The sequence below is a fragment of the Polypterus senegalus genome, chromosome 16 (genome assembly GCF_016835505.1).
Source record: "Polypterus senegalus isolate Bchr_013 chromosome 16, ASM1683550v1, whole genome shotgun sequence".
In the NCBI taxonomy this organism is placed as follows: Eukaryota; Metazoa; Chordata; class Cladistia; order Polypteriformes; family Polypteridae; genus Polypterus; species Polypterus senegalus.
Window position 1 is genome coordinate 51470632 of NC_053169.1, and position 27983 is coordinate 51498614.

General features: G+C 36.8%; 1 protein-coding gene across 4 annotated transcripts in view; it reads left to right on the forward strand.

Moving 5' to 3' along the window:
* LOC120516522 (interferon-induced, double-stranded RNA-activated protein kinase-like) overlaps nt 1–27983 on the forward strand; it is a 124464-nt gene that overhangs the window by 68364 nt on the left and 28117 nt on the right. For all 4 annotated transcript variants that reach the window (XM_039738251.1, XM_039738254.1, XM_039738253.1 and 1 more), the window contains exons 11-17: nt 1169–1289; nt 4783–4829; nt 8005–8113; nt 9305–9342; nt 9739–9808; nt 10043–10098; nt 22231–22338. In XM_039738251.1, the coding sequence (XP_039594185.1) occupies nt 1169–1289; nt 4783–4829; nt 8005–8113; nt 9305–9342; nt 9739–9808; nt 10043–10098; nt 22231–22338 (549 nt within the window). The remainder of the gene's footprint in view (nt 1–1168; nt 1290–4782; nt 4830–8004; nt 8114–9304; nt 9343–9738; nt 9809–10042; nt 10099–22230; nt 22339–27983) is intronic.

Here is a 27983-nt window from a genome sequence, read left to right on the forward strand (position 1 = left end):
CCTACAAAAAAAAAAATTGAGCAGAAGAGGCCACCTGACATACCATTTTGTTGTCATTTGAGTACCTCCACTCTGTGTCTCCATTTCCAACCTCTCTTTAGCTGCTTTATGTTACGTTGGTTATAGATAACTGACAATAGCAGCTCCATATTTAACAGGCTAAAAAGTCAAATCTAGAATACTTGCTCTGATATTTTAAAGGTTTTCTTACTCATAAGCAATAATCCTGTAAACAGACCGCACAAGAAATGAAAACTGCAACAGTATATTATAAAAACACAAGTCTGTGAATCTTTTCTTTGGCACTCTTAGGTATCATGATTTTTAGAATATGCATGTGTATAAATGCAAAACCTTTATGTACTATAAATATGGAGATAAAAAAAACATTTTTACAAAGCCTAATAAAGCGTAATTCACAGTGAAATATTGATCACTGATTATTAAATTATTTTTACTGTTTACTGTGCAACGTAAAAAACATCACATTTTAAAGCACAGTTATATCGAACATTTCTTTTTTGCCTTTCTCCCCCTAATCATATTCTGAAATATGTTTTCAAATTCAGCATAATGTGAAGAGTTATAACAGGTTTAAACATGCACTTCCGTTCCAAAAGCATAAAGTTTTCAGTCTGTAAATGAGCTTCCAGTAAACGTACTCATCAGGAGGCACTTGTGATCCGTACTTTACAACATTTAAGACTACAACAAATAATGTGTTAAGGTTTCTGCTGAATTAACACAATAGTATGGTGAATATCTCGTTCCTGACATTACTGATTAAAACATATGTAGTGTTTAATTTTTTTGGAATAGTGAATTTTTGAAACAGGTCTCTTTTGATAGTTTTTCATTGGTAGTTATTTATCATTTCAAAACAAAGATAATGCTGTCATATTTTTGCTATAAACCATATTAAAAAAGAATACTTAACTGACTAAGACCATAGTCACCCTTGGTCTGCATATTCTCACATAGTGAAATTGTTCTTTTTTTATGCCTAAAATATGCTTAGCAATAAAACCTAACAATTATATATTGTAGTGTAAATTAAGAACCACAGCATTGTCATGTTTTCGGGTTTTGGTAGCACACCATATTGTCATAATGTTCTAATAAATACATATGCAACACAACTAACTTTTACATCTTTTCTAATGCCTAGATTTTCTTGCTATGTTACAATTAATGGAAAACAGTTTCCTGAAGCAAAGGGAAAGACCAGTAAAGATGCAAAGCAAAAGGCAGCAAAGTTGGCTGTGACAGAATGTTGCTCTTCAGCCAAGGTAATTTAACATTCATCATCTCTTAATCTCTTTGTCACATTGGCATATTTTGAGTGTCATAAAAAATATATTGTTGTTACAGGAGTTCTGCTCACATTATAGTTTATGTAGCAGTATCAATAATTAACAACCATTAAATACATTTGAGTATTTTATACTGACTCTGTATGTGAATTCAAGGCTACATTAATGATTCTGAATAGTTCCTTCCAACTACTTTTTTAAAACCTTTTAATTTATTCCATGGTTGCAGGGAGCTCAATCGAGAAATATGGAAATTGTTACTACTAAGCAATCTATGCAGAGTATGGATAAATGCTTTTTGTTTGCTTCTGTCCAGTCTGAATGTACCGGATATAAACTGTAAAAGCAACAATACCACTTGCTGTGCTACGGTTTACATGCTTACACTGTTTTTGTAATTGTAAGCTGAAGTTAAAAGTTGTGAACAACTTTGAAAAAGGACTATGTACCTTGAGAAAATGTTATTGTTGAATAGTCAATCATAAGAGTACAAAATACAATTTTAAAAAAGTGTTTGTTTTTACTTTGCAAAAACCCTCCAATATGCATGTTTTTTAATGATTCTAGGTACTCCTGTGCTGTACTGATGATTCTATTTAGATCATTGTAAAACAAATAACAAGCAGTTGTATCAGGGTCATTGGATGCTTTGGTGGTGAGTGAAGTGTTGAAAAAAGTATTAATGGTACAGTGTTTTTTGTGTCATTCCAAGTTTGTGCAGCAAGTATTTTTGGCAAGTATTGGGACTTCGTTAGGCATATAACTTAACATCAGAGGTGTTTTTTAATTGTGTAGCTTGCAATGGGCAATCCTATTCAATTTCAATACACTGGCAACAGACAGGTTTTTAGCAGATATAATACATCACATCGTAGCACCAAACTTCAGTTCTCGACGCTAGGAGGTCATATCACTGAGTAGCTTTAGCAGATGACAGGCACCTGGTGAATCTGAATGATATAGCTGAAAAAGCCTACATGCCATTAAAGATCAAAAGTTGTTGAAGAAAATAAAAACATTATGAGCAATTCAGTGAACCATAGTTACCTGAGGTTTGCCATTGTATATGTATAACAGAAAGGACAGGTCAGGTTTTTCTCATTTCTATTTAGATATTTTAAATAGTGTTGTGAATTTCTGACATAAGCTTTGTGGCACAGAGCCTAACTTTGTTTTATTTTGTCATTTTTGTAAGATACTGCATATTTTGTCTCATATAGTTGAAATATATAACGCAGCATCACAATGCCATCAGACAACTATGGCAAAACTGAATACTATAAATTTGTTTTGAATTGTAAACTGTTTTACTTGTCCTAGTCATAATTGCATGGAAAAAAAATAAAAGCTGTTAAATGCAAAAAGTCAGGGAATAAGGATCAAGAAAAAAATCTTATGTCCTTGTCAAATGCTTGGGGGTGCTGTTGCCCCATGAAACCCAACAGACAGACATAGACACAGGGTAAACGCAATAAGATTATCTTTTTAATTCTTCTTTTCCTTTGTAGTGCTTCCAAAGCACCCCAGCTACAATAAACAGGCAATACAATAAATAAATAAACACAATAATTCTCTCCTCCACCTCACAACAAGCTCTGTCACACTCCTCCCGACACTGGCTCTTTTGCTGGGTCTCCAGCAGTTCTTTTATATAGTCCTTGACCTGGAAGTGCTTCTGTCCTTCTGACCACGCGACTTGCTAGCACTTTCAGGTCTAATGAAGAACTGGCTCTTTTCTTCAGCCCGGAAGTACTTCTGTGCTTCCGTCCATGTGAGCTGAGAGTACTTCCAGACTATAAATAAGGCATGTATCCTCCTGTCCCTTTACAGCTTCCTCCTGGTGGCACCCACTGCACCCAACAGGGCTGCACAACCAAACTCCAAGTCCCAGGATGCCCTGTGGGAATACAGAGCACCACTCCACTCTAGGGGAGCTGCCATCTAGCATTTTGGGGGAGGCTGTGTCTCGGAAAAGCTGCCTTACCCATCCTTCTGTCCATTGGGTGTCCCAGCCGGGTCGAGCTGCTGGCCATCCCTCACAGTCCTCTCTCTATATTTTCTACCTAATATTTAATATTCAGGGACATCATGGTGGCTCATTGATTTGCGCTGTTCCTGCATGGATACAGCTTCCTAGATTCAGATCCCATTTCTTGTCATTGCTGATGTGGAATTTGCATGTTCTTGTCTTTTTCCAGTTTTCCTCAGTGCACTTCCAATTTTCTTCCCATTATTCCCAAAGTTGTGCATGTTAGATTAATTGGCAATTATATTGTGGCCCAGTATAAGTTTAAGCATTGGTATGTGAGTGAGTGGGTGCAAAGATGGAGTGGAGGGCTCTTGAGGGCTAGATTCTGTTTTGCGTTCTGTGCTGGGATGGAATCCCAAACATAATAAAAATCTTCAGGCAGAGTAAGAACAATTTTAAATTTCAGATTTGTTTCAGAACTATACTGCTTTGAAAACTAATAAGACCTCTCAGCCTGATAAGATTTGACTCGTATATTTTGAATTTGTCCATGTCAGTGCCTAGGAAAGTTAGTTGCATCATCTTGGCTGATGCAGCAACATAAACGGTTCACTCTGTACCAGTATCTTTTGGATGAATCATTCTGAATGCTGGTAACTTCAAACAGGAACTCAAGTGTCTATTAGGCATTTTCCATTTGTGAACGCTACAAACTGGACCTGCTCTGCCCAAATATTAATGATTTTAATTATGAACCTATGGCACAATCTGAGCAGGTCTGACCTCATCTTACTTCCACCTACAAACCTATTATTGACAGCAGCAGCACTCTGTTCTCCCAGCCACAGTTTTTAATGTGCCTTTGGGAAGGCTGTTGTTTGTTTTTATTTATGTACTTATTTATTTAATTTTTGGAGCTTCCATAAAATTTAAAATTTCTTTTGGGGACTAGAGTATTATCTATCTATAGATCTTTCTAACTAACTAAATGATGATTGGAATGTTACAATTGTGACTCTAGTCCACAAGAAGGAAAAGAAATTATATTCAATTATAGAACAATAAGTCTTAATTCTAATTATGGGAACCATAATCAAAAATGCTAAATTATAGCCAGCACCTACCTAGCTGTGCAAGCAACTACAACAATGACATTTATTTATATACCTCCTTCCAATTCAGAGTGCATTTTTTTAATTTTATAAACAGTAGTAAGTGAGAGCAAATAAAAACAATAATCAAATAAGCAATTATACTGAGAGTCAGATGGTCAGTTGGGAGAAGAAAGCATATCAAAAGCAGAGTACTACACCAAGCTTTAAGATATTACAATTTCTGTACTTGTTTTAGCCACCTGTTTTATGGTACAGACTTGAGTGTATATAGAACAACTTTTGTCTATCAACAGTTTACACAGCTGAACCTCGAGCATATTGAATGACTTTCTTTAATCATTTGATCTGTGGTTAGGGTCTTAATTTTAATTTTTTTATTTTTCAGTGTTCTGAAACCCATAGCGGAACTTTATCTTCTTCTACAGATTCATGGTAAGCAGGATTTTCTATTAAATTGCTTTGCTCTTAATTATTTAGTAAGGACACTTCCTAAAGTTTGTGATGTCAACTTAAAATACAATAAAGAGCCACTACTGATGAAGAAAGTAATTATCAGGTTTGGCTAGAAATGCATGTAGGATAGGATTGAATAGCACCAGTAGGGGTCAAGATTTACTGTGAGTTTGAAGAAAGACTGCTTGTGTTTTTGTTATTATTCATTATATAGAGCAATGCCAGTAGGGCAATCTCATGTTATAGCATGCAAGTTTTTATATCTTATTGAAAAAACAATGTACACATCTTAATTAGCAGTGTATCTGTCAATGGAGGGAATGTCAACCTCGTTAAAAGGTTTACTTACCTCGACAGTGACATTCATGACTCTGGTGACTCTTCCTATGATGCCAGTAGGCAGATTGGGAGAGCATTGGGGGGGGCGTCATGAGGTCGCTGGAAAGAGATGTATGGCGCCCCCAATATCTCTGCAAATGGATGAAAGTCCAAGTCTTTAGTGTCCTGATTCTGATTTTGTGTCGAATGAGCGGTTGCTCACAGAGTCTTGAATGAAGGACTTTACTTGCATTGTGAGCGAGCATCAGCATCAGAGCAGTATAGCCAAGTGGAGCAATTTCCAGAGGGTGATCTGACTCGCAGGATCCTCATTGCTGAGGACCTGAGTGGCTGGACCAGGTCAAGGGGATGCCCAAGTAACACCTAGCTGCAGCAAATTGACGGTCATTTCCGGAGGGTGGGACTGGAATGCTTGTCTATCTGGGGGAGGCTGCCAGCCGGGATCCCGAGCTGTTTCTTTGTGTGGTGACTGTCAGATCGTACTGTACTAGTGCATTCTCCTCAACCTGACCTGACCTGACATAACTTAAAAGTCAAAAGTAATATAATATAATACATTTAATTAACTCCAAATTGACAACTGCCCAACTTCCATTCCTAAGTATGAACACTTAAAATATGTGATTTAAAACATGACCGAAAGAACTAAGTCTATTATGTAATTACTCCATCACTCTTTTAGTTCTCTAGTTCAAATGAGGAAATGAAAGGAAATAGTATGAAGCTTCTGTAACCCAATCAACAGTTCTTTCCTGGAAGACCACTTTTTTGTCTCATGCCCTGTTAATAAGTCTTTTCTATAACTCCAGAGCAATTTGCTTATAAAAGAAGGACAACTGATGATGTGACTTCACATACTATGGGGATTTCTGCTTTGGCCTAAGACCAGCTTAAAGTTTTTAAGGCTTTGACTGTATAAGGTATGCTGCTGTGTGTTGACTACAGTTTGTTATGTAGTTATTGGAATCTATACCAACCAGATGGGAGCCATCCGATCATGTATTTTGTCCAATTCAGAGGTAGATTGAGCAAGACTAAATGATTAAGTAATTTTAAACATTGAATGTTAGTGGACATAAAATTATAGCACATCAAAAACTGGGAGACTGGGATATTAAGCAGGGTAACACAGCAAAGCAAAAACCGGCCAACAGCAGACTGTGATACTGTTTGTGTATATAAAAAAAAATTGGAATACTATGAGTAAGCCAAGAAAGAGTTTTGATCTGTTGCATCTTTGAGTGACATCTCTACACCTATCACCAAATGATTACAGCACGACAATATTCCATATCACAAGGTTAGGAACTTAATATGGCAGTCAATTTGTCTTAAACTGTCAAACCAATTGAAAATTTCAGGGGAAAATGAAATTAACCCAGATTACATATTTCTCCACCAGTAAAATAACTATGTTTACATGTGCTGTCACTGATATTAAAATCAAACATAAGATGGTTGGCAAACAAGGGGAGACAAATTAATTCATGAATCTCATTTTATTAGCTAATAGAGAACTCACAGTAATACCCCATATACTTTTAAAAAAGGTCAAGATTTACTTTTAAATTAGTGGGCTTGGTGTTCTATTCTAGAACCCTGCGACAATTCCTGTGAAAAACCGTGCCTTGTGGCAGAAGTGCCGGCTGCGCACCCGGAAGCCGTCCGGGTGTCCCCTGTCGTCTTCCCCCCAGCACTTCCTGGTGTGGCGGAAGTGCTGGGCTCCCGGGATATTCAGGCACCGGGGCGCCGCCTGGCGGTGGCCACGGGTCTCTACAGGGCTGGGCTTCCAAGCCCTTTACCCGAGGCACCCAACATAACCAGGGCGGACTCCCCCTCGCGGTCTGGAGGAGGCACAAGCCCTCCTCCGGTCCTCCTGGGTGTCCCGGCCGGGCTCCATATATATATATATATATATATATATATATATATATATATATATATATATATTGTGGCAGTAGGGCAGTCGTGCACCCTTGAACCCTCAGGGATGACTCCAAACAATGGGTAAAAGTCCAATACTTTTTATTGTGACTCACAGTGCACCAAGCACCTTCCACACTACTCATATACTTTAACCAACACTATAAACACAATAACCTCTCCTCCTCGCCCAGACACTTCGCACTCCTACCTCCCAGCTCAGCTCAGTGTCTGGACTGAGGCACCGTCCTTTTATAGCCCCTGACCCAGAGGTATTCCTGTCCCGACAGTCCATAGTTCCTCATTCCTTCCGGGTCAGGGCAAACAGTCCTTTTCTTCAACCCGGGAGCACGTCGATCCTTCCTATCACATGACCATGACGTACTCCTGGGTCATAGGGTACAAAAGAGCCCATAAGCCCTCCCCAACAGCGACTCCTGGTGGCCCCCAAGGTATCCAGCAGGGCTGTGTATAAACACTACAAGGTCCATAAGGCTCCTCCTGGCGGCCTGGGGGTGCGGACCGGCATGGAAAGCCGGCAATCCTCCACTATATATATATATATATATATATATATATATATATATATATATATATATACACACACATACAGTACAGGCCAAAAGTTTGGACACACCTCCTCATTCAATGTGTTTTCTTTATTTTCATGACCATTTACATTGGTAGATTCTCACTGAAGGCATCCAAACTATGAATGAACACATGTGGAGTTATGTACTTAACAAAAAATGGTGAAATAACTGAAAACATGTTTTATATTCTAGTTTCTTCAAAATAGCCACCCTTTGCTCTGATTACTGCTTTGCACACTCTTGGCATTCTCACGATGAGCTTCAACAGGTAGTCACCTGAAAACCATTTTTTTTTTAAGCTCCAAACAAGAAACAGAGAGTTTTAAATCTGGGGACAGTGATGACTCCATTGTGTTCAAGAGCAGCAGTCCCAGCCCTAAAGCTTCTGCAGCCATTTCACCTTCACTGGTATGGAATTCAGTTCTTTAAGTATCTTTTTGTTGTTTTATTGATGTATGCTAACACACATCATATCTTCCTGAACTGCGAACACACCCTTTTTTCAGGTGAGAACACAAATTAAGTACTGTATTACTGAGGAACTGAGGTTATCAGTCTTTATTTATAGAAATATTTACAATATGTACTGTGATGAAAATCATTTAACATGGGACTAAATAACCCTTAGGCAAGGTTGCACTATGTGTATGCATGTATTACATAGACATGCATCAGGTCTTCCAAGGTGAACATCTTCTAGAATGTTATAACAATCTTGGTTTATAAATACAATAGGCTTGAAGAAGTGCTGCTTCCCCCTTTGGAAGGAGAGACAAGGAAACTTGAACAACTCAGGATATCCTGTACATCTTTCCTGTGTAATAGCAAAGTGACGAACATCTAATGTTAGTTAGAGCTGAACTTTGTACTCCTTATTTTGTAGTTAGTTACTTTAAGACCAGTACATTGACTTAATGTGTAGTACTCCTACCTTACAATTCCAGAGTTCTCCAATAGCAAATTTGAATCGGCTCTTTATAAAAAGAAAGTGGGTTTGAACAGAAAGTGTAGAGTAATAGCACTCCACCAAGGGCTATTGCCCATTTAGCTACTAGGATAGGTTTCTAGTTCCCACAACCAAATGGATAATTTAGATAAATGGTTTCATATCTAAGCCGCAACATAAAATATGTTCAGGAACTTGTAATTCTGTTTATATGTGCTTTTTTTGACTGATGAGTCCCAGCCCCAAAATGTTAAAACGTCACCAATGAGTATCTGTTGTTTTTCCAGAGGAAAGTTTAAAAGAGTGAAATACAAAAGTAATCAATTAAATTTTACTAATTGTGTTATTGTACAAATGGAAGTATATTGCTTCTGTAATAAGTGTTATAAAATAATAAGAGTTTGGGTTTTACTGTACCATTCTTTTGCTGTTTTCATTTTAAAGCAGACTCATTCTTCATTTGGCACTTATAGATAAATTAATTATTAATTAAATTAATAATTTGTTATTAAAGCAATAGTGGAAATCAATGGATAGCAAACTATATATTTGTATACTAATAAGAAAATAAGTTTTTTTTAAGTTAATGTTATGTGAGGCCTTCTGACATTTCTGTGCCACAAATGCTAGAGTAAAGTTTTGTTTCTTTCCAGACACCTGTTCGGAGGAGTCCTGATGAATGTAAACAGAGGTAAAGTACACAAAACTCACAAATAATAAAGTGTGAGTCTAATCATCCTCTAGTATTTAAGAATAAATCAACATGAAATTAATTGGTCCACTACCACTGTATTACTATAAATATACATTTGGTTTAAGAGAGTTGAGTTTGAGCAGAGCCTTTGTGTGTGTTTTTTTTTTCATTAATGGTGCATGTTTATGTCATTAAATTATTAATATCCATATTATTGTATTTTACTTGTGTGCATTTTTCAGCATGCTTTGTTATTGTAGTACCCAATTATTGATACATAAAATATTTTAATTTTTCAAAATAAATGTCAGTTAAGATGAAAAGAATAAAAACAATTTTGAGAACTGTTAATGTAATGTGTGTTTTTTTTTGTTTTTTGTAATACAAATATAGAACCAAAATAGTGTTAGCACCAACATTTGCCCATGGAAATGAAGCAAACCACCCAAGAACAAATTTACAGGTACAAAGAAATAACACAAAAGCTTAAAATATGTTTTGTTAAGATTATACTTTAAATTTCTAAATAACAAATCACCAAGAATATTATTGCCATTATAATTTTAATGTTACATTGGAATGAGATTCAATCTTCAAAATAGAGTTTTCAGTAGTATGTGAATAACTGATTTTTGTTGCTGGGAGAGATTTTTCCTATTAGAATATGTAAGTCTAATTTTACATTTTCTATTTTAAGGAAAAAAAAACCTTCAATGGAGGACCCAAGTCTTCCATTGTACCAGAGCTTTCAGGGTGAGTAATTACAAGCCTACTGATTTTTATCATTTGTTTTCATGTTTTACATGTTATTCACAGAGTGCTAACTGGCCCATTATACATTTAGCTACACCTATAAACAGAATACTGTTACTTGTTTGGAGATAATTTATGTAATTTCCATTATCTGTTATGTCTTTAGTGGTACTTTGCTGTGTTTTAAATTACATGTGTAATTGATTGTATGAAATTCGTTATATATCGTTAATTCTCACTATGGATAATTTAATTACAAATTACTCAAAGCTTTGAAAACAAGAAAAAAATACTAAGAGGTGGAATTATTTTTGTTGTTGTTTTACTTATTATCGCATATGAAAACCACTATTTAAAATAATCAAAGGCATAAATCCAAAAATGGGTGGTACAGAGGCACAATGCTTAGCATGACTTCCTCACAGCCCCAGGAGGTTGACTTTGAATTCACCATCCATGTGGAATTTGCATTATCTCCCCGTGCATGTTTTTATCATGTGCTCTTAATCCCACATGCCAAAGAGATGCAAGATAGGTTGGAAAGTAGTTCTGACCATAAGAGCCTCAAATGACAGGCCACATTTCCATGTTTAAATTCTAGAATATCTGTTGCATGAAATACAGCCCTTTAGAAATCCTTGATGCACTTGTGCATATTACAGCTGCTCCGTAATCAAAGAGCAGTTTATTTACTGTTTACCGCACAAACAGCGCAGTTCTTACTTTTGCTTTTCTTCACTTTATGCAAACATCATTAAATGAAAAAATTATAAAGAATTAGTGTATTAAAATGTAATACAGGTGGAATCCCATTATAACGAAACTCATGGGACCATAAAAATATTTCGTTATAACAAAAATTTCATTATAATGAATATGGGGAAAATATGTATACTACTGTGACCGGAGTTGCCATCTGTAACGGCAGTGGCACAAGGACGGCACCATAGCTGCTCTGTTGCTACGGGTAAATAGTAAACCAAGGGCAAAGTAATTGGTTGTCATCTGCAGGATCAGGTTTACTGTGTAACATGCTTGTTTAGAACATTTAACATCAGGCTTTGAAATAGTCTTCCTCGCACTCTCCTCATCTCTCTCTTCTCCAGACCATGTCTGCCACAGCGGTGATTCCAAGCTGCTGGTGTTTTTCTAATTTGAAGATGGGATCTAAAGCAGGACAGTTGCCTGTGTCACAGCTCCTAACTGCTCCTATTTTGAACAAAGTCTTGAGATTGTACCTGCCTTCTCTATACAGTAATAAGTAAAGTGGTGTGAAAAACTATTTGCCCCCTTCCTGATTTCTTATTCTTTTGCATGTTTGTCACACAAAATGTTTCTGATCATCAAACACATTTAACCATTAGTCAAATATAATACAAGTAAACACAAAATGCAGTTTTTAAATGATGGTTTTTATTATTTAGGGAGAAAAAAAAATCCAAACCTACATGGCCCTGTGTGAAAAAGTAATTGCCCCTTGTTAAAAATAACCTAACTGTGGTGTATCACACCTGAGTTCAATTTCGTAGCCACCCCAGGCCTGATTACTGTCACACCTGTTTCAATCAAGAAATCACTTAAATAGGAGCTGCCTGACACAGAGAAGTAGACCAAAAGCTAGACATCATGCCAAGATCCAAAGAAATTCAGGAACAAATGAGAACAGAAGTAATTGAGATCTATCAGTCTGGTAAAGGTTATAAAGCCATTTCTAAAGCTTTGGGACTCCAGCGAACCACAGTGAGAGCCATTATCCACAAATGGCAAAAACATGGAACAGTGGTGAACCTTCCCAGGAGTGGCCGGCCGACCAAAATTACCCCAAGAGCGCAGAGACGACTCATCCGAGAGGTCACAAAAGACCCCAGGACAACGTCTAAAGAACTGCAGGTCTCACTTGCCTCAATTAAGGTCAGTGTTCACGACTCCACCATAAGAAAGAGACTGGGCAAAAATGGCCTGCATGGCAGATTTCCAAGACGCAAACCACTGTTAAGCAAAAGAACATTAGGGCTCGTCTCAATTTTGCTAAGAAACATCTCAATGATCGCCAAGACTTTTGGGAAAATACCTTGTGGACTGATGAGACAAAAGTTGAACTTTTTGGAAGAAAATGTCCCGTTACATCTGGCGTAAAAGGAACACAGCATTTCAGAAAAAGAACATCATACCAACAGTAAAATATGGTGGTGGTAGTGTGATGGTCTGGGGTTGTTTTGCTGCTTCAGGACCTGGAAGGCTTGCTGTGATAGATGGAACCATGAATTCTACTGTCTACCAAAAAATCCTGAAGGAGAATGTCCGCCATCTGTTCGTCAACTCAAGCTGAAGCGATCTTGGGTGCTGCAACAGGACAATGACCCGAAACACACCAGCAAATCCACCTCTGAATGGCTGAAGAAAAACAAAATGAAGACTTTGGAGTGGCCTAGTCAAAGTCCTGACCTGAATCCAATTGAGATGCTATGGCATGACCTTAAAAAGGAGGTTCATGCTAGAAAACCCTCAAATAAAGCTGAATTACAACAATTCTGCAAAGATGAGTGGGCCAAAATTCCTCCAGAGCGCTGTAAAAGACTCATTGCAAGTTATCGCAAATGCTTGATTGCAGTTATTGCTGCTAAGGGTGGCCCAACCAGTTATTAGGTTCAGGGGGCAATTACTTTTTCACACAGGGCCATGTAGGTTTGGATTTTTTTTTCTCCCTAATTAATAAAAACCATCATTTAAAAACTGCATTTTGTGTTTACTTGTGTTATATTTGACTAATGGTTAAATGTGTTTGATGATCAGAAACATTTTGTGTGACAAACATGCAAAAGAATAAGAAATCAGGAAGGGGGCAAATAGTTTTTCACACCACACTGTAACTGTATTTTAACTTGAAAACCTGGACTCATCCTTCAGCCTCTTGTGCAACTCTGTGATTCAAGCTTGACCAATACATGCGTAAAAAAAAACTTACTTCTTATAGTGCAAGAAATATTTTATTAAAAAACAAGACATTGGATATAAATTATTTTTTAACCAAAATACAGGTATGAATACAGAATGAAAATGAAACGTTAGATTTTCTGTTAGATGTCTCTTTCTTTGAGACAGTCTGTTGCACAGGGTTCCTTAGACTCAGCGTGGAAAATGTAGGTGTGGCATTAAGTATTTTTTACATCACATTATCATCTTTGGTGACCATTTTTGGTTGAAAAAACATTTGTTACACTAAAATTTACATTTTGTTTAAATGAAATTCGTTTAACATGTTGTTGTATGAATGTTTGTCCAGGCCCACAAAAAGTATTTGTTATTCTAAAAATTTAGTTACTTTGGTATTTGCTATAGCAGGGTTTGACCTTCATAGTGTGTTATAGTGCGTTCAAGGTAAATAAATGAAAAATGATTTGACTTGGACTCTGTGAATGTGTGTGCTTGTGCAGCCCCAGAATATTTAGTGATTTTTTTTTTTTGTGATTTTTAATCCTTTAATCGCCATATACAGTTTTTTGTATTCGGAATTTGTCATTTTTGGGGTCCGATTGCAGGGTCAGCTATTTGTACATTGCCCCAGGAATAATTGCAGATTAAGTGCCTTGCTCAAGGACCCGACGGAGTAGCATTCCTTTGGTTACCTTTCAGTTACCAGCCCAGATCCTTTAGCCAAAGAGCCATAACTCCACCCTCTAATGGGGTGACTGGGGGCCGATTGAGCATTGTCTCACTAACTTTCCACGGGTCGTAACTGAGACACTGCTACAAGGTCCTTACAAGATAAGTGGATGTCAGTTTTACAGTAATGCACCATGGCTCATGATTGTTTGTAAAGGAGAAGAGTTTTAACCTCATTTTAATTGAGCTATTTATTGACCTTTTATAACCTCCACTTAGCTCCCATTTTATTGGATTATTTATTTATTTATTTAATAAATGATGATCTTTGGCACTGTACTGATTGGGATTCGAGCCCAAGTTTGGATTTATTGTGGAATAAATCACTTTTACATCACTCCTTGCTGACTGTTTGTGTCCACATTTACCGGGCTCATCCTTGACTATGAAAAATGACATCTCTGGGCACAAGCTGCCAAAGGATGTGGAGCCAACCTGGACCATCACATACATGCAGTACCCACCAAAATGCACATTATAGAACAATAAAGCTTGAAAACTGCAATACTGTGTTCTGTACAATATACTGTAATGAGCAGTTGTTTAGTGGTTGAGGAGAAGCACTGAAGGCTGGTTAGTTAAAAGTGGTCAGTGATCCTTTACCAAGGAACTCAAAGCAGCCACCCATCTCTAATGAATCAGATTATGGCACAAGTTGTACAAATCTATAATAAAGTAAATGCCAATTTTTGTTGGCAACTGGCAACACAAACTGACCAAACACAGCTTCTGAGGTAGATAAGGAGAATTGTGGTCAATGGAGATGAAGAGACATGTGCAGCACGTAATGCTCCTTCTCATTTACTTATGTCTGCTGATAAATGGTGACTGGTGATGCCACATCTGTGTGATACCAAACTTCACTCCAGACTCTTTCTAGGTAGCTTCTAGGTGGTGGAATGAAATCCTGACTTCCTCAATTTGTTTAAATAGTGTTAGAGGATTCTTTTGTTCTGAGAATTTCAACTAACTGTTAGGTTTTGTAAACTAGGAATTGCATCTAGCTTGTATTTTGTTCTGACCTATTCACTTGTGATTATTAATTTTGTTCTATTATCCTCTAACACTTGTTCTCAAATTGTCCCCCAGGCTGATGTTTACTCAGTTATGTTGACCTCTTTTGTAAGTTGCTTTGGATTAAAGGATCTGCTAAACAAATTAATGTAAATGTAATGCAATTCGATTAAAAGGTGGAAATTGTCCAGAGTTGCTGCAGTATATACAGTGGGATGCAAAAGTTTGGGCAACCTTGTTAATAGTCATTATTTTCCTGTGTAAATCGTTGGTTTTTACGATAAAAAATGTCAGTTAAATATATCATATAGGAGACACACACAGTGATATTTGAGAAGTGAAATGAAGTTTATTGGATTAACAGAAAGTGTGCAATAATTGTTCAAGCAAAATCAGGCAGGTGCATAAATTTGGGCACCGTTGTCATTTTATTGATTCCAAAACTTTTCGAACTAATTATTGGAACTCAAATTGGCTTGGTAAGCTCAGTGAACCCTGACCTACATACACAGGCGAATCCTATAATGAGAGAGTATTTAAGGGGGTCAAATGTAAGTTTCCCTCCCCCTTTAATTTTCTCTGAAGAGTAGCAACATGGGGGTCACAAAACAACTCTCAAATGACCTGAAGACAAAGATTGTTCACCATCACGGTTTAGGGGAAGGATACAGAAAGCTGTCCCAGAGATTTAAGCTGTCTGTTTCCACAGTTAGGAACATATTGAGGAAATGGAAGACCACAGGCTCAGTTCAAGTTAAGGCTCGAAGTGGCAGACCAAGAAAGATTTTGGATAGACAGAAGCGACGAATGGTGAGAACAGTCAGAGTCAACCCACAGACCAGCACCAAAGACCTACAACATCATCTTGCAGCAGATGGAGTCAGAATTGACTTTACTCCATTGGGCCCTTGAGCAAGGCCCTTAACCTGCAATTGCTTTGTCCTGGGTATGACATTAATCAGCAACCAGCCTTGCAAGCAGGTCCTCCAACTTACAGAGAAAACCAGAGGGTTGGCAGCAGGATTGGTACTCCAGCCACCATAAAAATCTTCACACTAATCCAGACTGGTGCTGAGGTGTCACCCAGTACACTTTGGTCCCAATCCAGGTGGTTCACCATGTGGTGGGGGCAGCAACATGCTATCAGTGCATACTCCCAGCCTCTGTGATATGAAGCTACAAATGGAACTATAAATGTGCATTACATGAGGACTTCTATAGGAGCACATCGTTCATTTTTCTCCTTCCTGCTGCGTTCACGTTGCACTTGAAGGCATTTAGTATTGTAGTTCTGTCTTGCTAAATTTTATTCCCTACAAGATTATTCAGAAGTAACTACTGTATGCTAGCTAGGTTGTTTGTTGCCATTAACAGCCTCCATCTCACCATTTAGTATCAGAATCAGAAAGGCACATTAATCCTTTAGTTCTCTGACTTTGATACACCAGCATGTTCATATTTTTAATATAGTTTGTTGTATGTATATTATATATTATTGATGTTAGCCTGACAAATTTGGCCCCCATGTACTCTTTCAAATTTGACTTGAGTTCGAAATCCACTGCTAACAAAAAAAAAAAAGATATACAATGAGTTATGAAAGATAGTGATGACTGTTTTAACAGACTAATCTTTTTAAATATCTGTTTTCAGTGAGTCATGCGATTCGATTTGCAAGCACAAACTAATCAGTTCAGTAGAGGAGTGCAGTAGGGTATGCACCATGTTGTCAGCATCTTTTGTTTTTGCAGGTAGATGTTTAAAGCACATTTGCCAGTACCGTCCCTCTGATTCATGATTTTCATTCTCTTCACTTATGATTCTTTTCTTTTAAGATCAAAGTGAGAGTCATTATCAGTGAACAAGAGCTCTGTCACTGGTGATTCTTTTGTTCCTAATACAAATACAGTACAACAACACCATATGTATCAATTGTTTTGAGTAATCTGCTATTGGAATTATTTTAAACAGAATTTTTTAACATAATATTAAAATGGTGTAATAGGTATTATGTCCCTTTATGCATTCAACAAATTAGTCTGACAAAATTAAACCTTTTAAAAATATTTTTCTAATTTCTAATGATTAATCACTTTCAATATAAATTTAATGCACGCTTTTTGTAACAGCTTATTAATAACAATGATGTGTCATTCACCGATTCTTTCAAGTTCAAACTGACTCATTCCTATTCATTTGATTCATGAATTGTATCACTATCCGAGAGCAAGGTTTATGATTCTCATTCATTTGATTTGTGAACTGAAACATTTCCCATTAAGGACAAGTTGCACAATTTTCATTGATTTACAATTATTTAACATACCATCATATTTTAACCGTGTTGTCATGCTATGTGCATTGAAACAGGAGATGATGTCTTATAAAATATCAGGATGGTAAATATACTGTATAATGTATTATATATAATAAAATATAGAAGCGAAGGTCTGTGATATGATTCGCAAATTTGTAGCTAGAGATCCACAAAGGGAGAAGACGAGTCACATATCTTAAGTTTTTTATTCCTAAGCTTTAAACTCATCAGAGGAAAATGATTAGACATACAGGAATCGAAGGCAATATATAGCAAATGAGTAAGTTGGACAATAAGATGTGGTTTGGAGGGTGTTGGTCATAAAGTCTTATTTAATATGTGAGTGTTCTTCTTTTCAAGCCTGCATATGTGGTATTCATGTCCAGATGTCTGTTAATGCCATTTACATTTGACAGCCACGATTCATTCAGCTCTCTGGCACTTAGTATTAGCTTTGAATCTTACTTGCATTGTGTCCCAGTTAAACGTGTGTCCAGTTGAATTTGTATGTGCATATATCAGAGACCTTGGGTCCTTCCATCTGTACGTTGTGATGCTCTTATGTGCATGTTGTGAGTGTTTTAGATGTTTGCCCCACTTGTACAGCAGGGCATGCACAGCATGGTATACTGTAAACAGTGTTCCTTGTCTCTGCTGAAGATTTTTGGCATTAAAAAGAACAGTCCGCAAAGTGTTTGCCGGTTTATGTGCTATTTTGATGCCTGATCTGGAGAGGATGCACACTGTATGTAATTTCTGATACATAATGGTGATAAGGACGGTTGTGCCACGTGGAATGGGGGTTCAGGTCGGAGTTGATTGTTTGCTGAGATCTGTGGCATCTCTTGTGAAAGCATTGTTTGATAAATGACTTGAGGTAGCTGTTTGATGTGAACAAATGGTATTACAACCTTTGTATTACAATGGTTTTAAATCCTTCTGAACAACGTCTTAACACAACAAAGTTTATGCGATGAAGGGTTATTGCTACAAAAAATTTATATTTTTGCCTGCATAACATTCCTTGCGATAAACACTCGTAATCAAAGTGGCATCACTACCTCTTTCAATGGAGATGTTCAGGGAATTGATGCATTGATTAATTTCTCTCTGCATAGTGCACTGGATTGCAGGGAATACTGAGCTGATATGGCTGTGGAATTAATTCATCTGGTCGCTTTTAAATATGATAAAACATAGTGTATCCAAAGTTTAGGTTTGAATTGAGTTAGAGCCACTCTTTCAAATCGCTGCATAACCAGTTCAGCTAAGAGTCCTGATAATGGATATCCAATTGGCATGCCTTCTTTCTATCTGTATTATTTTCTATTAAAATGGAATTGAGTTTTAGATAATTCGTCTTGGAGATTTTGTGGACATATTTGTCAAAAAGAACCATAAGAGGAAAAAAATTTATACTGAACTGCAAGCAAATTTATTAAAATGAGAACAAAGCAGTGGAATAAGCCTGGCCTATTATTTGGTTTGATATGAACAAAGTGCAAATGAATGTAAATGTGGTTTATCTTTAATTAGAGTATGCCGCTGAATATTTTTATTTGATATACATAATTATATACTTTAATGCAATAGCTTAATCTGATATTAATTTGAATTCTTGTTAAAGTGACTATTACGTTTGCAATGTAAATGAGGCAGAATACCATATCACTTAATTTATTTAGTTAGACCTAATAATCTATTTAAACTGGTACACACTAGGTAAGTTTATGCCTTATGCACGAAGGGGTTTTTGGTATTATTGCATACCTTAAAATGAATGGTCATTATTCTTCTTTTGTAATAAAGAAGCTGGAAATGGCTAAAGAGTATTGAGTATAACATATCCAAATTTTTAAAATAAAGCATATACACTACTGGTCAAAAGTTTTAGAACACCTCAGTGTTTCCAGATTTTCTTAAAATGTAATCAGTCGAAATGCAATGAATGGCCAAAAATGGTGAAAAGGTAAGCAGTAAACTGCCAGAGGTTTCAATTTAAAGTTTAGGTTAGCGAAAACTGAAAAAGGAAATACCAGGATATTACAATTGAGCCTTCTTTAGAGAACAACTAATGATGTTCTGCAGAAAAAGTAAAATAAAGTAAGCCTTCCAAGTCAAAGCAAACAGTTTACACAGGTGTCCCAACTTCTGTTGATTACTTAAAACCCCTCTGTCTGTCTTAAAGCAGCTTTGGAACAGACTGTGTTACTACACCCTCTGAAGGCAATATTGTTTTGATAATGGAAAGAAAATTGCATTTAACAAATGAAAAGAGAGAGCATTATTACCCTAGAAGTGTAGGCTTTTCATTTAAAGAAATTGAAAAAAAAATCAAAGTGCCAGTGAGTACAGTATTGTCCTACACAATCCAAAGGCAACTGGAAACTGAAAGAAACTCTGATAGGAAGAGATCTGGTAGACCCAAAGTCACAGTAAACAAGTTCCTGAGGGTCACCAGCTTGTGTGATAGGTGCCGTATAGCACAACAGCTTCAAGCACAGCTTAACAGTGGTTGAAAAAAAAACAAGTTTCAGTTTGTATTGTGAGGAGGAGACTTTGAGCTGCAGGTTTAATAGGGTGAGTGGCAGTAAGAAAGCCATTCCTTTAAGAACAACTTTGGGCCTTGAAATACTGGCTGTGTACTACTGCAGACTGCAAGATAGTCTTGTGGGCTGATGAGTCAAAATTTGAAATCTTCGGTCCATCACACAGGGTGTATGTACATGAGTGAGCTGGTGAAAGGATGGTTCCTCTGTGTGTGGCCCCAACTGTTAGACATGGAAGCGGAAGTATGATGGTCTGGGGTGCTTCTGCCGGAGGCAGAGTTGGTGACTTGCACAGAGTGACTGGCATTCTGAATCAAAAGTTTTACCATAGTTTGGCAGTTAAATCAGCAAAAGTTGGCTACTTTGATGAATCAAAAATTTGAATAAACTTTTGTACACTTAATGATTCCATGACTTATTTTTTATATGTCATTGTTTATTTGTTCAATGCCTTGATTTCATTAAACGTTAAGACATTAAACTGCGTGCATTTCCATAAAAATGTATTGTGAATTTCCCCTTGGGGATTAATAAAGTATCTATCTATCTATCTATCTATCTATCTATCTATCTATCTATCTAAAAACTGAAAACACTGAGATGTTCTAAAACATTTGACTGGTAGTGTATAGGATTAAAAACCTTTGTTTAAACCAATATCAACTAAATAAAAATACACAAAACATTTGCTGCTTTAGTGATTTCTCTCCAAAAAACTAGATTTTACAGTATATAAGACATTTTATGATGCACAACCCTTTAATCAATTGTTTTAAATGCTCCAGTCTGTCAGCTGTCATTCTACCAAGTTTAGATGTCATATCCCATAGTACTGCAAAGTTGTCCCCCTGTTTGGAAACAGTCTGCCCCCTTTTGGAAACATTTAGTCTCTCGCACTTAAACTATCTCCCAAATCAAGTATTGAAGTAGGAAGTGTATATATATATATATATAAAACATATATGCATTATATATCACTCTGAATTTGTAGGCGTATACATATAATTATGTACTCATCCAAATTTTTCAAAATTATTTTTCATGCCAATCCTAGAAACAATTTCTGTTTACCACCAGACGTAGAGCAACCTTACATTTTGCACACCAGATTTGAGTTTTTGTGTTGCAATTCACACAAAAGTTCAATGTGTTATTTATGTATTTATTTTTTTGTTTTGTGGATATTGCTTTTTTCTTGCATTTTACATCTGGGATAAGCGAAGTACTGTATATAGATACATTTTCATACCAGTTTCTTCCAGTGCTGGGTTATGGGGGTAATCACAGAGCAGGAAACCACATGGATGGGGCCCATAGCTAGTCACATACACAACACATACACGTAAACCAATGTTTCTCAGCCACTTTTAGATCGTAGGTGGCCATCACTGAATTCCAAACACTTATGGTATTGTTCACCCCTCCTTTCACTATAGGAATAAACAAAGCTGTGTGAGATTATTTTATCCAGTATCCACTTCACCAACTGCTCACTTCAGCTATCCCAAACCAAAGAACACTCTTTGATTTTATTCCTTGTTTGTAATTGTGTTTGTTTCTACATGGGGGGTCATAAAATGACCATGATTAGAAACGGGCTTAAAAGAACATTGCATAGTACTGTTGATTCCTTTGGTGGCTGGAATATTTATACTGTGATCATGTCAGTAGCTGAGAACATATTTCTTTTGTTTCATGTGCTCGTGACCTACCGATGTGAGCGGATTGATAAAGGTGATATTCGATCAAAGGGAGGGTTCCTCATGTGAAACTGCAAAATGCTCACTGATATGCTATGGAATAATTCCAGCACTCTTAAGATGAATTTAAAGAGCACTACATAGGGAAAACATGTAGCAGACAGCATCTAGATATTGTAATTGGACCTATGATGCTTGTACTGTAAAGCTGCACCCGAGCCATTGCAGGGTGTTGTCATGCACAAGCCCACACTTAAACCAAGGTTCTTTACAGTCTCCAATGATTCTATATAAATTAAATGTATTATTATTCACACTATTACAGCGTTTCCAATTAACATAGAAACCCCCGAGAGGCCAAAGTATCAAAATAAAGGTTTTAATTTATGAAGTAAATACAGGGAAGGATAAACACAAATACAAAGTAATCCAAGGTGATGAGAACAAAGCAGAACTGAAGTATAATGATGATATATATATTGCTAGGGCATCCTTCTGTTTAATCATTACAGCCTTGTAACATTTTACTGTTAGTATTAATGAACTCTATTTATTAGCTCTTCAATTATGCAATTTTGGTGATGTGGGAGAAAAACAGGCATATAGGTGTGTAGGGCCGTTACTGTCATGATTACATATAACACAGTGAAATTCTTACTAGCAATGTGCCAATCGACACATCACTGCTGTCCAATGCCATGATTCAGGAGTGTATTTGGAGAAAAACCTAGACGGCCACAGTCAGTTTTCACAAATCTGCATCCAAACTAGTTGATCATAATCACAGTCTTATCACTAAAGATGTTGCACATGCTGAAAAGTCTCAAACCTGGAGAGGTGTTTTTTAACCCTTCATTTTAGTTTGTATATTATTTTTTTTTATTTGCAGATTTGATCAATTAAGCCATCTTGATAAAGGAGGCTTTGGATATGTTTGGAAAGCAAGAAAGACTTTGGACAATAAATTTTATGCAGTTAAAAGAGTAAAGTATAATGAGTAAGTTTTTTTTCTTCCTTTAATTAAATTAACTTATTTCTAATGCATAAGTAGACTATAATAGATATTGGGGTATCCTATAATCCTCTTACATATTGTTTATTTAGTAACAGATTTTAGATCCACCTCTGTTGTTCTACTGTGTGTAAAGCATAAACATTTATATGTATATACTAATGCTTGGACATTGTATTTCATATCAAACCCTGTCATTCAGAGTGTTTAAAAAAGAAATTGTACACAAAAACATTAGGGTTCAGTGTCTGGGTGATACCTATTATTATAAGGAGTTAATTCAGGATCTGGGGGATCCAGCTTACTTCATATATTTTTTATATCAGTGCATTACTGTGTTTTTGTGGTATGACAGTGCTCAGTTAGTGAGTCTGGACTAGTGTTACACGATACTATTCCAACATTTTGCTCATTTTGGTACTGAAAGTTAATGATTATGTACAGACACCTCGTGCTCCGTCATGTATCAGCGCACTGAAAACTGATGTGAAAATTCCTTGTAAATTTCAGATTTCTTGCATGGGGAAATAAACATGGTGTCAGCTTTTAAATTGTTGTTAAAAAATGGTTTTAGTCTGTACAAAACCTATTTTTCAATTTGTTTTAAAACTTCAGAAAGTTGCACATATTGGGGGAAGACATTAACCTTTTATACTACTTTTATACAACAGTTAAAAATTAAAAGAAACTGGGATTAATTATTGATACACTCTACACAGAATGCAGTACCTACGGTATATGCCATATGATATGTGTAATATTGCATCATAAGGGCTGTTAAAATAATTAGAACACTTAAGGCAAGTAATTCCAATGTGTACATTATCGGGCACAAAAGAAGCTTTTGCTCAGGACTTGTCATCATGCATCTGTATCTCATGTCACATATTCACATGTACTTTGGACTAATAGTCTCTATTTTTGTATGGTGTAGAAAAACTGTTTTTAGTTCTTCATATTGGATGGGTTAAAAGAAGTAAGTAATCCATTTTTGGCAACTCTAAACATTTTCTGTTTCTATTTACAAGGGCAATCCCAAAAGTAAGGTCTCCTATTTTTTACAAACACTATACAAACAACTGTTTATTTTCTATAATATTTACATCATTTTTAAGGTTGAAGAATTATTTATTCTTCTACATAATCGCCATTTCGTTCGATGCATTTTTGTAGACGCCGTGGCAGTTTTAGAATGCCCATGTCATACCAGCTCGCCGCCATGTCCTTCAGGAAGCGTTGAACCTCATCTTTCACCTCTTCATCGGAGCAGAATCGCCTTCCAGACAAATGTCCTTTTTTCGTTGTGAATTTCAGTACAACCGGCTGTAAACTCTCTACACCACTTGTGAACGTTTTTGACATCCATGCACGACTGTCCATACACTTCCCCTAAATTGGCGATGAATTTCAACCGGTTTAACGCCTTTTGCGTTCAAAAATCAAATAACTGCGCGAACTTCGCACTTGGTGGTAGTGTTCAACGGGAGCTCCATTTTCAAGGGCTGCCAAGCCAAGATTGAACATCCCAGCGAAGCCGCACATGCTTGTTTGGGAGTGGAGGAAGCATCAATCACAACAGTGTGGCCAACAGCCATATGAACAGTTTCTCTATGTCCCCACTGCTTTGGAGACCTTACTTTTGGGATTGCCCTCGTAATAATATGTGTTTAACCTTATCCAGTATTGTTTTCTGCTTCGTAGTGTTCATACTTTATAAATATTATATTGTCTCTGGTTTCCTATACTTCAGTCAACAAGGGTAGCTCTAGAAGCTGCAAGATAAACAGATGTATGTGAACGGCAGTCCATAATAGAGAGATGGATAGTTGTTAAAGGCACTAAATTACTTACCAATGCTGCCTCACATGTCCATGCATTGAATATAATCAACTAATTGACGCCTTATTTTGGGTAGAACTGCATATTCCTTTGCCAGGTATTTATGCCAAGGCCTGGAATCTTGTTACTTTTTAAATGCAATCTTGTGTAGCTAAATGAAAGCCACACATAATAAATACAATCTACAGTATATATAAAACACATGGTTTACTGCAGTTCAGATTCAATCGATTGCATAGAGCACACAAATCAGTCAAATCCTGGTTCAAATTAAGTGAAATTTTTTTTGCTCTTCCAGCAGTCTTACTTAAGTCCATGCAGACAACTGTCCTGATGCCCTCATTCTCCAGGAAAGGAATACCCTGCAATAGCAATGTGTTGCGTTATACTGAATATTGTCAATCAAATGTTGGATGGTGTAAACATTTCTCCCACTTCATACCTTCCCCTTACTAAGTTTAGAGCAAAGAGGACATTTTTTAGCAGAACTGTTCTGTGTGAAGTCATTTGTATATTAGTATACAACCAGGGTTTTCTACAATAGTGAATAACATTGTTTTTGACAGTTTAATAATGTGCATTTATACAGGATATGGTAGCCTGTTTCTTAACACACTGTACATAGTATGTTGGCTTTACAAAAAAACATTACCTATGAACATCAAAAGTTTAAAGATGAATGATTTAAATACGCAATACAAGCTCAGCTCATCTCTGATTTTTATATTTAACTAGCAAAATACCCGCGCTTCGCAGCGGCGAAGTACTGCATTAAAATTTTTATTAAGAAGAAAAGTAAACCTTTGTAAACTGAGGTAAAATATGCCAATAATTATTTGTTAAGGATCTCTTTGTATACCATGTTGTCAGTTCGGCCCTCCGGTTGTAACATGACCAAGCTGTGCGCTGAGCTTACTCTTAAGGATGCAACGTACAGTTGGCCATGTGAACAGTAATCTTGTCTCAAATCTCACAGCTTGGATTGCTACTGTCATAATCGGTTTGAGGTTCATGGTTTGTTTCAATTATGACAGAATTTGCAGGATTTGTTGTGTTGAAGTGACATTTGGCATCTGTCAACCGTTGTAAGCACACAACCGGTTTCATCGATAAAATCACATCCAGCTTTTGAGAGTTTAAACATTCATAAACATCGAAGTGTCCACTACTGAAATCGTCACATGTGAATCTAAGATATTTAAGAGGCATTGGCGGTTGTCGAAAGGTGTAAAATATTTGGCCATTTCGGTACACTTGAAAGCAACAACCGAACAATTCAGTGGCAGCCATCAACTCATATGCAGATCCATAGGTGAAGGGCTTAAGCATTTCACTCTTATAGTGCTCCTGTGTAGTATAATTATCTCCTGTACCGTCATCAGTCCCAGTCATTCAATACATAAGACACAATGTTCCTCCGGAGATCAAGAGTGAGCCTGATATGGCCGTGCAATATGATCATCTCGATAGACATGGTAATGGGGGTTGGAATGATAAAGGAAATGGGTACCTGAGCAATGTAAATCAAGTGTAAAATACCTACACAATAACTATAATTGTAATAAACAAACAATAAAACAGCACAGAAGCCGTGGATTTAAAAAAAAGGCTGTAGTCATCAGTAGGGAGAAGTGAATCCCGTGGCAAAGCAAGGAAGGGAATGTAGAGACTGGAGCGACGGACGGTCTTATATAGGCAGGCAGCCAACAACGTGGGAGGCGTTGGGATGGGGACCAACGCCTCACACGGCGACCGAGCTGCAGGCTATGGACATATATATGTACGTAAGTAGGATTCAGTTAGCGTTGGGAACCCATGTACCAAATTTCTTGAAGATGGGCCCATAAGTAACAAAGACTGTTGAAAAGTTCAATATGGCGCGACAGTGGCATCATACCACCGAAATAAGTATGTACATTGGTTTCGGTTAGCTCAGGGAAGCCGCCTACCAAATTTCGAGAAGATGGGGCCATAAATAAGAAAGTTCAACATGGTATACGTTGTTGACCGTTATGACCATTACGCATAGAATTTTTAAATGAAACCTGCTAAACTTTTGTAAGTAAGCTGTAAGGAATGAGCCTGCCAAATTTCAGCCTTCTACCTACATGGGAAGTTGGAGAATTAGTGATGTTGAAATGTTCAATATGGCGGCTGACAGTGGCATCATACCACCGAAGTAAGTACCAAATTTCAGCCTTCTACCTACACGGGAAGTTTGAGAATTAGTGACGTTGGAAAGTTCAATATGGCGGCTGACAGTGGCGTCATACCACTGAAATAAGTATGTACATTGGTTTCGTTAGCGAGGGAAGCCGCCTACCAAATTTCGTGAAGATGGCGCCATGAATAAGAAAGTTCAATATGGCGGACGTTGTTGACCGTTATGACCGTCAAGCGTAGAATTTCAAAATGAAACCTGCTTAACTTTTGTAAGTAAGCTGTAAGGAATGGGCCTGCCAAATTTCAGCCTTCTACCTACATGGGAAGTTGGAGAATTAGTGACGTTTGGAAAATTCAATATGGCGGTCGACAGTGCCGTCATACCACCGAAATAAGGATGTACATCGGTTTTGGTTAGCGCAGGGAAGCCACCTACCAAATTTCATTAAGATGGGGTCAGCCATCTACTTACACGGGAAGTTTGAAAATTGGTGAAGTTGGAAAGTTCAATATGGCGGCCGACAGTGGCGTCATACCATCGAAATAAGTAAGTACAGTGGTTTCGGTTAGCGCAGGGAAGCCGCCTACCAAATTTCGTGAAGATGGGGCCATAAATAAGAAAGTTCAACATGGCGGACATTATCGAATCGCTATGACCGTACGTAGAATTTCAAATGAAACCTGCTTAACTTTTGTAAGTAAGCTGTAAGGAATAAGTCTGCCAAATTTCAGCTTTCTACCTACATGGGAAGTTGGAGAATTAGTGATGAGTCAGTGAGTGAGTGAGTGAGTCAGTGAGGGCTTTGCCTTTTATTATTATAGATATGTGACAAGAAATTGTCAAACAATAAGACATCAAATGTTGAGAACAGCTCTGCAAAGAAACAAATTATAGAAGTAGCACTGAAACGGTTTACCTAAAATAAAAAACATAAATGTTTAGATGTGATAATCGCAAAAACGAGGAATTAATACTCATTATGCATTCATAGCCTCTTTGTAACAATTATTTTTGCCAAAATTAATTGTTACAAAAAAGTTTAACTTAGTGTGTATCATTTTTTAATACACTGTATATACCAAAGTATAGCACTGTACATTAGTTTTACCTTTTCCTGTTGGTATCACTTATACTTACCAAACATTATTAAGCTGCGTTATCCGAAATATGCATAGCCGAGTCAGCCCGCTTGGATTTAGAAAATAAAAAATATTGCAGCCATATTTTAAAAATACTTGTATAACGAGTTTTGTAGTCTTTTTAAATTGACATATTATCATGTATTTAAATTGATTATATTCAAGCCAAGACAGAAAATGCATTTATTTTTGAACCTTCGTGTAAAATTGTAAATATACCTTACTCACATGTATATCCCTTCTCATTAAAAAAAATGCTGTTTAAATGACTTCTGCTTTCAAGTCCCATATACAGGTGCTGGTCATAAAATTAGAATATCATGACAAAGTTGATTTATTTCAGTAATTCCATTCAAAAAGTGAAACTTGTATATTAGATTCCTTCATTACACACAGAGTGATGTATTTCAAATGTTTATGTTTTTTAATTTTGATGATTATAACTGACAACGAATGAAAGTCCCAAATTCAGTATCTCAGAAAATTAG